The sequence below is a fragment of the Callospermophilus lateralis genome, chromosome X (assembly GCF_048772815.1).
Source record: "Callospermophilus lateralis isolate mCalLat2 chromosome X, mCalLat2.hap1, whole genome shotgun sequence".
NCBI lineage: Eukaryota > Metazoa > Chordata > Mammalia > Rodentia > Sciuridae > Callospermophilus > Callospermophilus lateralis.
The window spans coordinates 27,989,474-28,006,094 of NC_135325.1; the positions used below are offsets into that span (position 1 = coordinate 27,989,474).

General features: G+C 36.5%; 1 protein-coding gene across 5 annotated transcripts in view; it reads right to left on the minus strand.

Annotated features, from left to right (window-relative positions):
• Cask (calcium/calmodulin dependent serine protein kinase) overlaps positions 1-16,621 on the minus strand; it is a 348,936-nt gene that overhangs the window by 177,928 nt on the left and 154,387 nt on the right. For all 5 annotated transcript variants that reach the window (XM_077106548.1, XM_077106546.1, XM_077106547.1 and 2 more), the window contains 2 exons: positions 7,171-7,248; positions 1,848-1,920 (listed from right to left, as the gene is read on the minus strand). In XM_077106548.1, coding sequence (XP_076962663.1) covers positions 1,848-1,920; positions 7,171-7,248 — 151 coding nt within the window. The remainder of the gene's footprint in view (positions 1-1,847; positions 1,921-7,170; positions 7,249-16,621) is intronic.

A 16,621-nucleotide genomic window follows, 5' to 3' on the forward strand; every position in this document is an offset into this window, starting at 1 on the left:
AGAGAACTCACAGAATGAGAGACAATGAAGAGGGCCTGTCTAGCTCCCCATTGTTCTAGTCTGCTCAGCTGAGATGCCAGAAAACTGAGGGAAGCCTGTGTGGAAACTAGCCATGCTGCCTTAGCCAATGGGTAACAGAACTGAGCTGTCCCCACTGAACTCTGCCCAAAATGCAGAACCATGAGTAGATAATGACAGTTGTTGTTTCAAGTCACCAAATTTTGGTATGTGTTGATCTACAGTAGATGATGAAAGATACACTACCTTATCTCCTTCCTGAGACCATAATCCTTTTAGGTCTCCAAGCACAATATTCTGTATGAAGTAGGTGCTCAAATATTTGTTGAATAAATAAGTCAGAATATAAATTAGAAGGAGAAGTCAAATATAACTACTTTTGGATTTTATTTGGTTTGGAGTTGTCATTATAGCAAATATCATGGCTAATCAAAAGCTGATTATGTTATTGAAAGTATTCCAGTGGAGTGCATTGTCAATCATGATTTATTACATCTTGCTGATACAATTATCTTTCAAGAACAGAATTCATGCAAAACGAAATTGCCTCTTGAGTGAAACAGTTCTAACCCAATGCTATTACATTATTTTTTTGAATATATTTTATAATATACATAGATATATTTTACTTTATATGTAGCTTCTCATACTCATTAAATGCAAAAGAATCACACAGTATGCTATTAAATTTGATAACTCCCTTCCCTCTTTACCTTTCCATACTCCTTACTCTGTAGATAACTGACAAATTTGTTTTTATAAAAGTGGTAGGCAACCATTGGTTTGTTCAGTATTGCATTCTTACAGCAGGATCAATTTCCTATCACCATATTTGAAAAGAACAAATAAGATACTATACACTAACTTACACTAATATGTATTTTGTACATTCTCCAATGATTTTCATTTGCTGTTTTAATATTCTACTAGCTGGTTCTGGAATTGCTCATGTTTTACCTCAGCTTTTAACTACAAGAATTTCTGTTAAAATAAACTCTACTTAATTTTTTTTAGCCATTTAAAATACACTGAAGAAGCCAGGCCTTTAGTAGTATGTGTTGAAGGAAGAAGCACCATGTCTCTGGGTGCTGGGGGTTAGAGAGAGGCCAGCAACAAAATATCAAGAGTCTGAAAGTAGAGCTGGAGAGACCTAAGAGGCTCCCTGTTGAATCTCAGTCTTGGAAGGGGCTGGAGGCCAGGAGAAGGGCTCACTGGTCCTTTCTGGATTGCCTCTATATTTTGGTTGAAAATGTTAAAGAGCCAGGGACTGAGAGTTCTCATTAACTTGATACTAGGATGGAATGGGCAGAAAGAGTGAATAATGATCATACTTATGTTCTAAGGGTACAAACTATATTACATCTATAATTATGATTTCACACTATGTTTAAAAACTACCTGCAAAGAAAATGCAATGCTGACTGTTTTACATTGCAACATTATGAAAATGTAAGTGTATGGTTAACTTTTACTACATTAACCAAATTCTAATTTTCCCCTCAATTAACTCACTGTAGGATGGAGTTTCATTTTTCCTATTTGTTGGATTTTTCATTTCTTTCTCTCACACAATGGCAAAAGAGGAATAATGAAATGTTAGATTGTATGCAATCTTTAATAAAAAGAAGGAAACTGAAATTATAAGGTGTTCCTATTAAGAATCAGTATAATGACTTTCTCAATATAAAGCAGCTAAATACCTTTTTTATTTTCAAATAAAATTACATGTAAGATGCTCTCTATGAAAGTATTAAAAAATTTCTGGTTATTATAATTTACTATGTCAATTTCTCTTCATAAAATTAAAATTAGTGATAAGAATGACTTACCTTCACATCTCTGTGAATTATGTTATTATCATGACAGTAGCGTAGAGCTTCCAGTATCTGTCTCATGTAATGGCTGTAGAAAACAAAAGAAATTAAAGAAATTTAAAGCTGTAAAAATTTTTTATTTTTAAAACTTAATACACAGAGTCCCTAGTTCATAACTCCCACCTTTATTTTAGCTGCCTATAGACATATTTTCTTTATGTGAGCAGACAAGAAAGTGAACTTAATGAAAAAAGTTGGCAGACTCATGAATGATGAGCTTAATGAAGAAATAATATGTTCTATATTTTCTAAGCCAGGTCAAGAGAATTTCATAGAGTTCATAAGTAAAATTGCTCTGCAAACTGAAGATTAAAACGTAAAACATGAAAAAACTTCTAAAACTCAATTCTATTTAGTTACACTGGATTGCTATTAAGTAAGCTGTGCACAAACTATCTGGAAGATTCTAACCAAAGGGTGGGGCCTTCTGTCTGCCACCACAGTGGACATTCTGCCTTGTTCCCATTTACCTCTGAGGACAAAAGAGGGAAGAGCCTCCTATGTTTACAATTTCTCTTTGTAATCTAATCAGGTTTTAGTTGGGGCACTCTTGAACAAAGCAGGGTTAGTTCTAGGCCCATGTCCTGGGAAGTCTCAGCCCTCACATGGGCAGCTGGAGTCTGCTGAAATTCCTCCACTGGGGACAGGTGAAGAACAAAGAAGGAGTTAACATTTCTAAAAAAAGTCATTAAAATGTGGAAATAGGGTCAATTAGCAACAGTGTGTGACCAAGAGTACAAATGATCTTCGACTTATGATGGGGTTGAAGCTGTATAAACCCATCTTAAGTTAAAAATACTGTAAATGAGAATGCATTTAAACCAAGCATGGTAGCACACACCTGTAATCCCAGCAGCTCAGGAGGCTGAGATAGGAGGATTATGAGTTCAAAGCTAATTTCAGCAATTTAGTGAGACCCTGTCTCAAAATATAAAATAAAAAAGAGCTGGGGATGTGTTCAATCCATGGATAAAAAAAAGCAAAAACCAAAACCAAAAAAAAAAAAAAACAAAAAACCAAAAAAACAAAAAATCCCCCAAATCTTCGTTTAATGAAGCATCATGGTCCCTGCTTTACAGAGAAACTCAGCAATATATATGTTTGTGTTCACCTTCCCTAAGGATCAGGAAAGATGGTAATTCCATGCAAGGAAAGAACTGGCCAGCAATCTATTTAAGTGAATCTATTTATTTATTAAATAAGTATAATTATTTAATAAATAAATAAGTCTATTTATTTAAGTAGGCATTATTAGGGGAGTGGTGGAAGAAAAGGAGAGGTGACTCAGTCTACTCTTCTTGTCAACTCTGGGTAAAAAAGACTAATGCTATTTGCCATGCAGAAGACACCTTATCTCTGAAATGTCCTTAACAGAATGTTCCTGGCTAAGATTATCTATGGTAAATAGAACCTGGGATTTTTGAGGCATAGATGGCTTCCTGGAGAATGTCACATAAGCTATCCATCTCTCTTGGGTATAAAACGGAGATGTTTCATAATTGAAATGCTTCTCTGTGTATGTAGAATCCCACAAACCTTGGATAGAGAATCTATTCTGGGCCAGGGTGCATTACTGATGCAGGAAGAAATGATGTGGAGAGCTATCCTTGATAGCCCAGGTCTCTTTCTGCTTCAGCTGAGCCTTTTGATTGCTTGTATCCTTGAAATTATTCAGTAAAGCTTGGTACTTGGTAAAAAGATCTCTCTGATTTGCAAGAGTTTGATTTGATAATCTGATTCCATATGTTAGCTCACTCCACAACTCATCACCCCTGAAAGGACAGAGGTAATCACTAATTGGGCTGTACTAAGTGCTGAGCAGATTTTTATTTGATGCCATGCTTTGCTGCTCCTCTTGAAACTCAGCCAGTTGGGGAAAAACAACATTAGCAATTTCATTACTTGGTGTCTCAGAGTCTTCTTGCAGTTGGTCTCACTAGAATACTGATAAAAGCTGAATTTCCTAACAATGAATCTCAGAAACAGAAGGGAGAAAGGAAGGTTAAGGAGTCATCTGGCCAGACACTGTACACAAAAGGAAGAACCATGTGCCCTTGTTACATGGTCATTGATGATCTGCAATAGGGAACATACCTAATAATACTGTCTGGGCCCTCTCCCCTGCTTTTTTTAAAAATTTGTTTTAATTAGTTACACATGACCATACAATGATCTTGACATATCATACATTTGAATCAGATATGTATATATGTGACTGCATAACCAATGTGATTCTGCAACCTGTACACTCAGAAAAATGAGAAATTATACTCTCCTGTTTTTTTTTTTAATAAATTGTATCCAAATCTCTCTCTGAGCAATGTCACTTAGTGGTCTCAATGCTACTCTTTTATGGTCCATTCTGGAAAGTTCCTTTCATAAAATCACCGTTTTAACAGCAAATATAAATGGATTTAAAAGTCAACAGGCTTTCATTTTGAAATATAAGCATCTGCCCTTTCTATAAATCTCAATATTGGGAGAGACCATAGTATTCTTTCATTGTATGATGTCACCTTTGCATGATATCATCCTGCCCAGTCCAGTGGAAAAGAGAGGCTTGAAGTTAAGGGAAAGCTAAGAAAAGGTAAGAAAAAATGACTGGGGAACAGAGTAAAAGTAATACTGGTTTAATATTAGCTCTATCAACATATATGCCAGATATCCTGGTTACCATGGCTCAAAAAAGAAAAAAAAAATTATCTTCTTCCATTGAGGAAAAACATTTTAAAAGAATCACAATTCTGAATTTTTGGCTTTCTTTATCTTATGCTATGCTGCCCTTGGAAAATTGCAATATAGACAAGTAGGATTTTGGAGGGCGGGTACTTAACCCAGGGGAACTCCACCACTGGGCCACATCCCCAGGCTTTTTCATTTTTTATTTTGAAGCAGTCTCACTAAAGTCTTGAAGGCCTCACTAAGTTGCTGAGGCTGGCCTCAAACTTGTGATCCTCCTGCTTCATTCTCCTGAATTGCTGGGATTATAGGCATGTGCCATTGCACCTGGCAAAAAGTAGCAAAGGCAAGTTACTTCAACTTACTTAAAAATACACACAAATGCTAGGCACGGTGGTGCACGCCTGTAATTCCAGTGACTCAGAAGTTTGAGAAAAGAGGATCATGAATTCAAAGCCAGCCTCAATAACTTAGCAAGGCCCTAAGCTACTAGTGAGACTCTACCTCTAAATAAAATACGAAAAAGGGCTGGGGATGTGGCTCAGTGGTGGAGTGCCCCTGAGTTCAATCCCTGGTACCAAAAAAAAAAAAAAAAAAAAAAAAAAAAAAAAAAAAAACCCAAACACAAAAAAACTCCACCCAAATAAGCATTAATATGCAAAAGACTGATAATTTCATTTTGTCATATAAAGTGATTTACAGCTAGGTCACAAGAAAATCAGGATAGCATTGACTATTTTTGGTATTAGAGAAATTTTTAAAAAATTTTTAGGTACAAGAAAAAATATGAATTTACAATTGTGATAGGAGCCCAACAATAGCAACCGGGACTTAAAAAGAGCATGACACAAAGAGGGTATTTAGCTTTGGTTTTAACATGTTATCAGGAATCTAAAGAAATAATTATAGTTAACATATATAAACTTTCATTTGCTGTTTCTCTCTAGCCCCAGTAGTGTAGGAAAGCAGCTTTCCTACAGTGAGCATATTCTTTACTCTGTGCTATAGCCATGGTTGCTCCATCTCTAAGACTGGAGTCCTTGCTCCCTAGACAGGATGATTCAGGGCAATGAATCTGAAGACAGTCAAGTCATGTAGGGTTCAAAGTTGTATTCGGATGGTCTCTAAGTTGTTTCCAGCTATGTCCTTCTATGATGCTATTATTATAAAAGGAATGGTAGGAGGAGGAAGTTGTAATCATTTAATATAACTTTCTCAAATGATAGAAGGTTTTAATAAATCCTAATAGGTTTGTGGGTTTGAACCTTTCAACATATTATGGTTGGTGACTGAGGAGGGATGCTGGGATGTTGTACTCCATGTTTTACTGATTGATTGATTGGTATTGGGGATGGAATCCAGGGCCGTTTAACCACTGAGCCACATCTCCAGCCCTTTTTAAATTATATATATATATATATATATATATATATATATATATACACACACACACACACACACATATACATATACATAATTTGATCATATATATGTGTGTGTGTGTGTGTGTGTGTGTGTATTTATATTTAAGATACAGGGTCTCATTGAGTTGCTGAGGCTGGCTTTGAACTCTTGATCCTCCTTGCCTCAGCCTCCCAGCCACCGGATCACAGGAATGCACTACTGCACCACACCATGTTTTAAGCAGGAAACCCACTGGAGTGTAATTATGATATGATCTAATATATCCAAAGCAGATAGCTGTATTGCTTTAAATATATAACCTAGTGGCCCAGTACTTGCTTGGCATCCATGATTTTTCATATTTATTTCTTATCTTGAGTCATTAGGTCTTTATAACAACTCCATTTAAGAACAACAGTTGCCATACACTGGCCTGAAGCAAATATATTCAGTAGAAAAATGATTTTTTTGTTGTTTCTTTTACTGCTTTGTGTTTTTCCTTAGATGAACTGATCACATAGCAATGTGATATCACTAAAGGCAAAAGGAAGAACTAATGAGGTGCATCAAAGAACAAATATTAAACTGAAGAAACCCAAGTTCATTTCTACACATGGTTCCTGGGCTATCAAATCCCTCCTTGTATAAAAGCATCAGAAATGGGAAAAACAGCAGTACTGGTGTGAAAATGTACACCCTGGTTTTTTTTTTAAATGTTTTTTTAGTTGTAGTTGGACACAATACCTTTGATTTATTTATTTATTTATTTATTTATTTATTTATTTATTTATTTATTTTTATGTGGTGCTGAGGATCGAACCCAGTGCCTCACACGTGCTAGGCAAGTGCTCTACCACCGAGCCACAACCCCAGCCCTAAACCCATGTTTAAATAGACCAATTCATTGTTTGGTAGTTTGCACTTTGAGTTACTATTTGATTCTGCTAATGCATATTGAAACAGTTGTGATCCTTGCAGCAAAGAGCAGCAGTGCACTCACCATCCATTAGAAGAGCAGGTGATTTCTTCATTATTACTTTCCTCTACTTTATTTCTGTGGACTCATTTTATTATTATTTTTGCAGTACTGGGAACGGAACCCAGTTCCTTGTGCATGCTAGGCAAGCAAGTACTCTACCACTCATCTGAGCCACATCCGTGGCCCACCTCTGGGGAGTTAGATACAGATACATACCTGGCTACAGCTTCACTGTACACAAAACCAGCATCAGCTCGCTTTACGATTTCAAAGCACAGATCAGCTCCATCCATACTGTAGAGAAATGTAAAAAGGAATGTAAGAAGAAATTCCAAAAAGGCAACACTGAAAGTGAATACACTGTCATCAAGTTATTTGTTGACTTATTGCTAATGACTGTATGTTATTTAAATCTCCTTTCTTTCAATGAAAAGCAGGCATAAATTATACAGGATATTATAACCATCTTAACATTGAAAACGTGCAGGAAAAGTAACCTCTAGCAAGAGTAAGGCAATGGGAGTATCCAATATCATGAGGTATGGAAAACTGACTATAAATTTTCTTTTCTCTAGTTTATCATGATAAGAAGTCCCAGAAAGGAGCAATGCTGGAGGCTGTGGACACATTTTGAGTCAAATTCTAAAATTACTGGTTTCTAGTCATGTAATGTAATACTTCAAGAATACAAAGATCTAAAACAGTTTATTGTAGTTATCACCACCAAATGGGAAATTTGAGCTATGTGTCGTGAAAGGAAAAAAGAATGAGCTGATCTATATTTTTGTTTACACTTTCGTTACCAAAGTTAATTGCTACAAATATATTCTAATACATTGATGTGATGGTGACACAGTGTTACTATCTGCTCTAAAACTTACAATGGTTCTCTCTTTCTCACAGGATAGGTAAGATCTCTTGTGGTCTTGGCCACACTTACTTTCTTCTATCTACCGTGTCCAATGGCATTTCAAGAAACCACCCTCTCTAGAAGAATGGTCTTCTTAGCACTCCTTGAATATATCATTTCTTTTCCCTTTTATTTTTTGGACATACACATTTGTATAAACTGCTCTTCCTAATCAATAACTGCCTCGATTCAAATTTCCATTCCAATCCCACTTCTTATGAAGCCCCCTCAATGACCACCAGTTATATTAATGTCTTCTTTTGCTTTCTTCCTTTAACAACCTACACATAGTCACAACATTTGGCATTACATAATGTAAATACATATACACATATATGCACTTGTAACTATTGCTAGGTCATTACTTATATTAATGAAATTATTCACATATTAACAGATACCATTTTCATGCTTTAAGCCTTACAAAATGTTTTCAAATCCAGTGGCTCAGTCTCCAGTATACCTGCTGTAGGTATTATACTGAGGAAATAGAAACTTCTAGAAGGGAAAAAAGTCACTAACATACTTATTATGGAGAGCACTTCCTGTCATACCTCCCTTCAACTACCCCATGAGGTCAGAATCATTCTCATTTTCAAATGATCTGTGATTGGACAAAGATACAATAGGGACAGGATTCAAGTCTCTGGTAGCTGTGTCCAGTGCTCTTCCGGTTGACTACAGCTACACCTACTGGGAGTACAAAGAACAAACGCACAATCTCAGACCCTATAACACTTCAACAAGAGTGTAAAGTTCTAAACAACAAGTAGAGTTTATACTTTCAACACACCCTCACCCAATACCCACCAGAAGACTGAGCACACAGTAGATATTTAATGAACAGCTGATTATATCATTTGGATCTTGGTGTGGTTTTATATAAATAAAAATACTTCCACATTTATACCAGGTTTCACAATTTTTACCTAGTTTCCATTTCACACCTGATGGACATTTTCCAATGTTAAATAAGGTTCTTCTCCAAAATGTATCTGAGGGCCTAGTCTACTCTGAAGTACTGTATCACCTGTTTCCTACCATCAGAAATCAAGCCTGGGTGAACCTTTGTGAACAACTCTGATTATCTGTGTAGTAAAATTCTTAGGAGTGGGAGTTGCTAGGTCTAAAGTATATATACAATAACATTTTCCATATACATACTACCAGAAACATTTTAAAATTAGAAAAAATTCATATTCTTTCTAGTGAGTGTGGATGTGTCCTTTCCTCTATCTTGTTACCAGTATAATGACTACTCTTTTTCATCTCTGCCAATCAGAGAGGAGAAAAAAAAGTCATTTGTTATTGCTTTAATTTACAATTCTTTGATTACCACAGAGGCTGAATATTTTTTGTTTCTTTGTACTGTGGGAGAAAAAAAAACTCCTATTTTTAAACCTGGCTGCAGTTTAAACTGGTTAGCTGATCTATGAGGACTGAAAAAAATATCTCATAGTGAAGGAATTGGTTTTGTTTAGGTGTTTTCCTTTCTAATTGTGTATTGTGAAGATAAGCACTGTTCAGCTGAGAAGAGGAGTTGGTCAAATAAGAGAGCCAAATTGATTGCATAATAAATTTGATAGTCAGTCTTTCATTGCTGTGAACAAAATATCCGATGAGAACTACTAAGAGGAAGAAGAATTTATTAGGGTTAATGGTGTCAGAAGTTCAGTCTATGGTGAGTGAAGTCCATTACTATTGGCTGAAGGTGAGGCAGTGCATCATGGGAGAAGGGCCCAGTGAAGGAATACTGCTCAGCTCAAGGTGGGATCAGGAAGTTGAGAGAGACAGAGGGTGGAAGGAGCCACATGGAAGATACATCCTTCCATGGCATGCCCCCAATGACCCACCTCCTCCAGCCACAGCCCGCATGAATACAATTACAACTCAGTCCATTCAAACTAGGATGGACTGATTAGATCATAGCTCTCACATTCTAATCATTTCACTTCTGAATATTACTGCAAAAAAACCAGGAGCTTTGGGGGAAAAACCATAACAATAAAACATAAGAATCTGGGAGCTGTCCTGAGATCTAGAGGAAGATTTTTTGGAGGGACCTAAAGGAGAAAAGAGGAAAGGGAAATGAGGGCAGGCATGTTTGCAAAGTGGTGAGAAGCCAGAGCCTATGGGGTAAATCAGTCAATTAGAAAAAACTAGAAATTATTTACTGCCCTGTGCTATAATTAATAGCACTGATCAATCTATTTTTTCCTTCTGCTCATATCTGAAATACTAGTCCTTGAAATTACAATCTCTGCACATGCATATATATATATATATATATATATATATATATATATATATATATATATGGGGTATTTTTAGGTTTCTCTTCCACTGACGTGTTTATTCTTGGATCCAGAATCATATCATTTTATCTTTTTTTATTTTTTGGTAGTGGGGATTGATCCCAGGGGCACTTTACCACTGAGTTACATCCCTAGCTTTTTCATTTTTTATTTTGAGACAGAGTCTCGCTAAGTTGCTGATGCTGGCCTCAAACTTCTGATTCTCCTGCCCCAGCCTCCAAGTAGTTGGGATTATAGGAAGGCACACCTGGCTTATTTTAAATACTGTAATGGCACTTTGTGATATTTGGCAAAATACATCTCATTTCATTATTCTTTTTTTCCCTCAGATGAAAATTAAAATCATTTTGTTAGATTGTAAATCTTTAAAAATATTTTGACTAAGATGGTATTGCATTCATTTATAAACTAACTTCTAGAAATTAAATTTTAAAGATATTTTCATCCATGAACATGATATGTTTCTCCATTACTCTTCATATCTCTAAGTTATAGTTTTAAGGTTTTCTTTATATTGGTTCCAAATATTGATTATTAGTTTCTCTCTCTCTCTCTCTCTCTCTCTCTCTCTCTCTCTCTCTTATATATAATAAAATGATTTTTTGTGTGGTGCTGGGGATCCAACCCTCAGGCATGTTAGGTAAGCACTCTACTACTGAGCACATCCAAGCTCCAGCATTACATTTTAGTTGCATTATAAATGGGATCTTTTGGTCATTATGTGCTTTTTCAGTTCAGTGGTTCATAGCCAGAAGTGCCAAACAAAATCAGCTGTGTAAGTTTTTAAATATGCAGGCATGTTCAATGAAGGATTATTCTGAAGTCATTGCTGTGAAAGTCCTTTTATTAAAGCTATCTGATTAGTTATTTATATATTGATATTAAAGTAAAAAAAAGCAATCTGCTAATTTTAAATTTCATGATACAGAAATAAAAACTAAAAATACTGTTACTTATGCAAATTTTATTCATCACAGAAATTTAATATGTACATATTAATAGTACAGTCCTGATATAATAACCTTGAACCTTTTAAACAAAATTGATAATTCAATTCTTTGATAAACTTTAATAATGTAATGATTCTTTAAGCAATGATAAAGCTCCTTTCATTTCTTTTTGTCTTTGGCTTCCTATCTTGGGGTGTTCCTGGGGCTGTCATGAATCTTCAAAAAGCAGGTTCTGAATTTCCCAGCTGTCTTCATTCTAAGAGAGCGAGATGAGAAAAACCCTTCTATGGGAGAGTATGGGGAGTGCCTCTTTATTGTATGCAGAGAGAAATCATGGGAGATTTGCTCAGAATTAAAAAATGGTGGGATTATGAATGAGTTTAGCTTTCCTTCTCTTTCTTCTATCTAAATTTTAAATATTTTATCATGAACATGATTGTTTATATAATTAAAAAATATTATCCCAAGGCGAGGTATCAAACAAAGAAAATAGATCACAGGTCTGGAGGCACAAGGTATTACTGGCTGTACACTGAAGGGGATCAGAATACACCACCCCCAAATATACCACTTTGGCAAAGGATCATTTTGAGCTGAAGGCATAAAATCCTGTGCTGTTATTTTGCATATATTGCAATACAGTTTTTAAATGTTTACTCTCAATTTCTGTACCTATCTCTCAGCAGACAGGTAACAGATGGTCATCTGGCACTTGTCTACAAACTATTCTTTGAGAAACACTGTTATTAAGGACAGATAAAACCTGGATTTCTCTGACCAGCATTTTCCCTGAAGATGACAAAAATAGCAACTATAGAAACTGTATGAAATTAGACAAAAAAAATTGTTTAAGTCTTCAAAGTATTAACCGTACAGGGAATGAAAAATTACCTAGCAAGAACAGGGAAAGAAATTAGAGCTCAAGAAATCAGAGCTGCTTCTGCTCTGAGGGGTAGAGTGGGCTATGGAAAGGAGACAGGGGTGAGGGGAGCTTTTGGAGAATTCTGGTAATCACATGAAGACTGATAGGGCCAGTTGATTTTTGCACCAGTGTGAGACTGAATGATTCTTTGGTGGACTTCTGAAGAGACGGACAAAGGCTAAAGCCCTGACAAACTATCCTGGCTGGTGCCATAGAGATGGATTTGGAAAACTGGGATAATGAATCTTTTCTGGTATGACATATCGATAGCATAGAAAAACCTCAATGCACATAAAAGCTGAGCCTAAAAACTTCAGCAAGAAACATGTACTTAGGGTACATTTCCTTATCACAATGTAGTTATGTAAGAAATAAATCAACAAAATAACCAAACAAATCCACACCTGGTTGGAGGTGAAGAAATGCATGCTAAATAACTTATTAATCAAGGAAGAAATCATAATGAAAATTAGAAAATATTTCTAACAATGATAATTAAAAGAGTACACAAAAAACTTGTGTCAGATTGAGGCATTACATTTTGAGCACAGTTCTAACATTCTAGTCTGAGAAGATGGCAATCCATGTTACACACACATACACACACACACACACACACACACACACCCCTCTGCCTTAGAGAAACTTTCTTAGATCAGGAAATCCACAGTTGATGGAAAAAATACATCAACATGATCCCTTTTGAAGGGCAATTTTATAGTGCTTGACAAAAGCCTTAAAAATATAGATGTTCTTTGACCCAAACATTCCAAGGGAACTAATTAGTGCTCAAGAGTGGGTAGGACTATGGAATTTAAAAAATTTTTCCTTTTACTTTTGTTTTTTAATTATCAGGTACTATGCTTTTGTCATACTAAATCTATTCTAATTGTTAAAAGTGCAAAAATACCCCTTTGCAATGCAGCTACAACAAATAATTCCAAAGCAGTTTGTATTCATAAGTTTACAATAGACATAATCTTATTTTGCAGTAATAAAAAATTAAAGGTAGCATTTATTGAGTGCTTAACTATGCGATGGGCATTTTGTAAGTGATTTACATATGTTGATTCATTCAATGGCTACAAGAATTCTGTGAGGTAGGTATTATAAGTAAGAAAACTGAGAAACAGCAAAGGTTAAGTAACTTGCTCGAGAGATCACACAGCCCTTTGAACGGTGGAGGCAGGGGCTGGGGTTGTGACTCAATGGTAGAGCACTGGCGTCGAACACTCGAGGCCTTGGGTTCCATCCTCGGCACCACATAAAAAATAAATAAATAAAAATAAAGATATTGTGTCCATCTACAATTAAAAAAAAGAATAAATGGTGGAGGCAAGATTCAAACTCAGGCAGTCTGACTTTGGAGTCCATGTATCAGCCCCCCAAAATGCTCACCTTGGGAAACTTTTAATTTCTACTCAAGGTTTTCAGTTATTTAATGGAACACAAGAGATTCCAACTAAGTAGGTAAAATAATAGCATGAAGAAGGGCTCTGCACAAGAAATCCATTTTCATGCTTATTATGGGGATCTCATACTCTAGAACTCTCAGAGGGATGGAGATATATATATATATATGTGCTAGGGATTGGATTCGGGGTACTTAACCACTGAGCCACATCCCCAGCCATTTTTAATTTTTTTTATTTAGAGAAAGGGTCTTTCTGGGTTGCTTAGGCAACTCACTAAGTTGCTGAGGCTGGTTTTGAACTCTCGATCATCCTGCGTCAGCCTCCCGCACTGCTGGGATTACAGGCATGGGCCACCACACCTGGCTCCCCAGGGGGATTTTCAAAATGCACAACCTCCATCCTCATCCTCCCAGATGATATATGTGAATATTGTATTAATGATAACAGTTTAAATGAGTTCTCTATATTTACTAAGCTTGTGGATAAATGCCTGGCATATACAGATTTGTATATGCCAAGATTGGAAGATATAAATCAGTCTCTTGATTAAAAAGAACTATATTTCCTAATTTAAGACTTTGCTCATGAATTATTTCCTAATTATTTCCTAATTCAAGACTTTGCTCATGTCTTCCCAAATGTATTATAACTACCACCTATTCCAGTACTTTTGCCCACTTTATGCCTCTTTCTGGGATGTCTTCTCTCCACTTTTCTACCTGTCTGACTCCTACCCTGATACTGATGACCTTTACCAACTTCTTACAAGCTTGCTGGCCTGTTGCAGCTCCAAACTGTTTCCTCCATGGAACGCGTGGGGCTCTAAGCACCCATGCTTGTGGTAATTTAGATCTATACTACCAATTATTATTTATTTCATGGGCAGGTGCCTGTCATGTGTGTACAATTTGGCTTCAGGGCACAGTCTTTTATCTGAATAAAATGCTGATGAGTATTTACAAGAATTTGTGGATGGGAAGTGCATTTCTAAAAGAAAGAGAAGTCATATAACATACAACCTTTGTCACTCTTCCCCTATCTAAACCATAATTGGGAGAAGGAATTCGATTTCTTTCACTGTACACTTATCAAGCATCTACTACATGTTGAAGATAGAAAGACCAGTTCTACAAAGATTTCATCTTCTCAGAGCCTACACTGCAGAAGAGGAAATGAAGAAACAAGATAAAAACTGTAATGAATGAAAGAAGATGGCATGAGTTTCAATGGAAGGAAAAAGTACATCTCTGAGGGATTCAGAAAGTCTTGAGGAAGTAGGCAGATCAGTCCTGAAGAAGAGAAGAGTGGGGGGAGAGGGAGAAGAGAAGAGGAAAAGAAAAAGAGCAGGCAAGAGCACAGGGAGAATGCGGGAGTGGTGGTAACTGTGTGGTAGTTAAAAGGAGAGCAGAATCTCAAGGCATTTTTTCTGACCAATGACAGTAGGGCCTGAAGCTCCAGGAGGTGAGTCAACATATTAGGTGGATGTGGGGTGGCTGGGGGAATGTGTGAGGGGCCCTAATTTGAGCTAAACTCTCCCTTCCCACCTATACTGTACGTATACAATCATATTCTTTTTTTTTTTTTTTTTTTAGATTCAAACAGCAATTCTTTATTCCCGAACTCACACGGGCCGACTACAAACACGCTCTGGGGGAATCCACGTTCTCTGCCCAAATCCCTACAATCATATTCTTTCAGTATGAACTTGGACAGGGACCAGAGAAGTACTTAGTCAGGACTGTTAACTATAATATGCAAGTAGATAGAAACTTTCATTTTTTTTCAATAAAGAAAGAGGATATTTACTGTAATAGGAACTTAATGGCTTAATAAAGCAATTCTGATGTATTGCTAAAAATGTTTAAACGACTGAGCATATCCCCAAATGCCTATTTACTAACTGTATTTCTTGTGATGGGAACTATTTATTCCTGTCCTCACCCACTTGTGTACAAGGCATAATATCTTCCCTTTCATTGGAGTGAACTCTTTTTGTTCAATAGAATGTAACCCTTTTATGTCAATATTGAAGCAAATTAATTTTCCAGTTTTTTTTCAATTTTTGTTAAATCTATTGATGTTTTCCTTTGTGAATCCCAGTCCTTTGAAGCTTTAAAAGCTCTCCAAAGATCTGTTAAATAATTTTATTTCTTGCTTACTTTCCTATGATTTGATTAGCTTCTGTAGTTTTCTCATTTGCATGGGGGGATGGTGGTGATGGATCTAAATTGACTTTCGAACTGGTAGTTTTCACAACACTATTTTAAAACTCCTCTTTTCCTACTCTAATTGATGAATTTTGTGAAATGCTGAATGGATTCCTATGGAAGAGGAATGCCTAGTGTTACCTGCCTGGAAAGCTCTGTTTTTTCCTGTCCTCTATCCTTCTAAGTCAATCTGTTGCCCATGTGGCCTTGGTAATTTTGTAGGTCTGAACGTTTGGTAGTGCATACAAAGAAGAGCCCTCTTAGTGGGTGCTGCAGCTGAAGTCTTGTCTGAAGGGATTGCTCATGGCTCACTGAGGTGTAAATGATGTACTAAGAAGGTCTTCAACTGGGGGTGAATGGACACAAAGAGGCTAAGCACTGAAGGAAGGGAAAAATCAGAGAGAGAGAGAGAGAGAGAGAGAGAGAGAGAGAGAGAGAGAGAGAGAGAGAAAAGAGGACATCACACAATTTCTCCTACCTTGCAATTCTGGCTGCCTCTACCAGAGTAAGGATTTTGTTTTTTGTTTTTCTTTTTTTTAACGGGGATTAAACCCAGGGGTGCTCAACCACTGAGTCACATCCCCAGCCCTTTTAAAATATTTTATTTAGAGACATGGTCTCACTGAATGGCTTAGCCTCACTAGGTTGCTGAGGCTGGCTTTGAACTTATGATCCTCCTGCCTCATCCTCCCAAGTTGCTGGGATTACAGGTGTGTGCCACTGTCACTGGCCAGGGTACAGATTTAAAGCTGTTTTAGCACATATGCCACAGGCAGTCTCCCTTAGCTTGTGTAGGGCCTGGGACAAGTGTACAAATGGAAGACTCTGTTAACATATGTCTAGATACTTAGCAATTATGTAGGTTGAGTATCCCTTATCCAAAATGCTTGGGACCAGAGTGGTTGGGATTTCAGATTTTAGCATATTTGCATATGCATAGTGAGATAT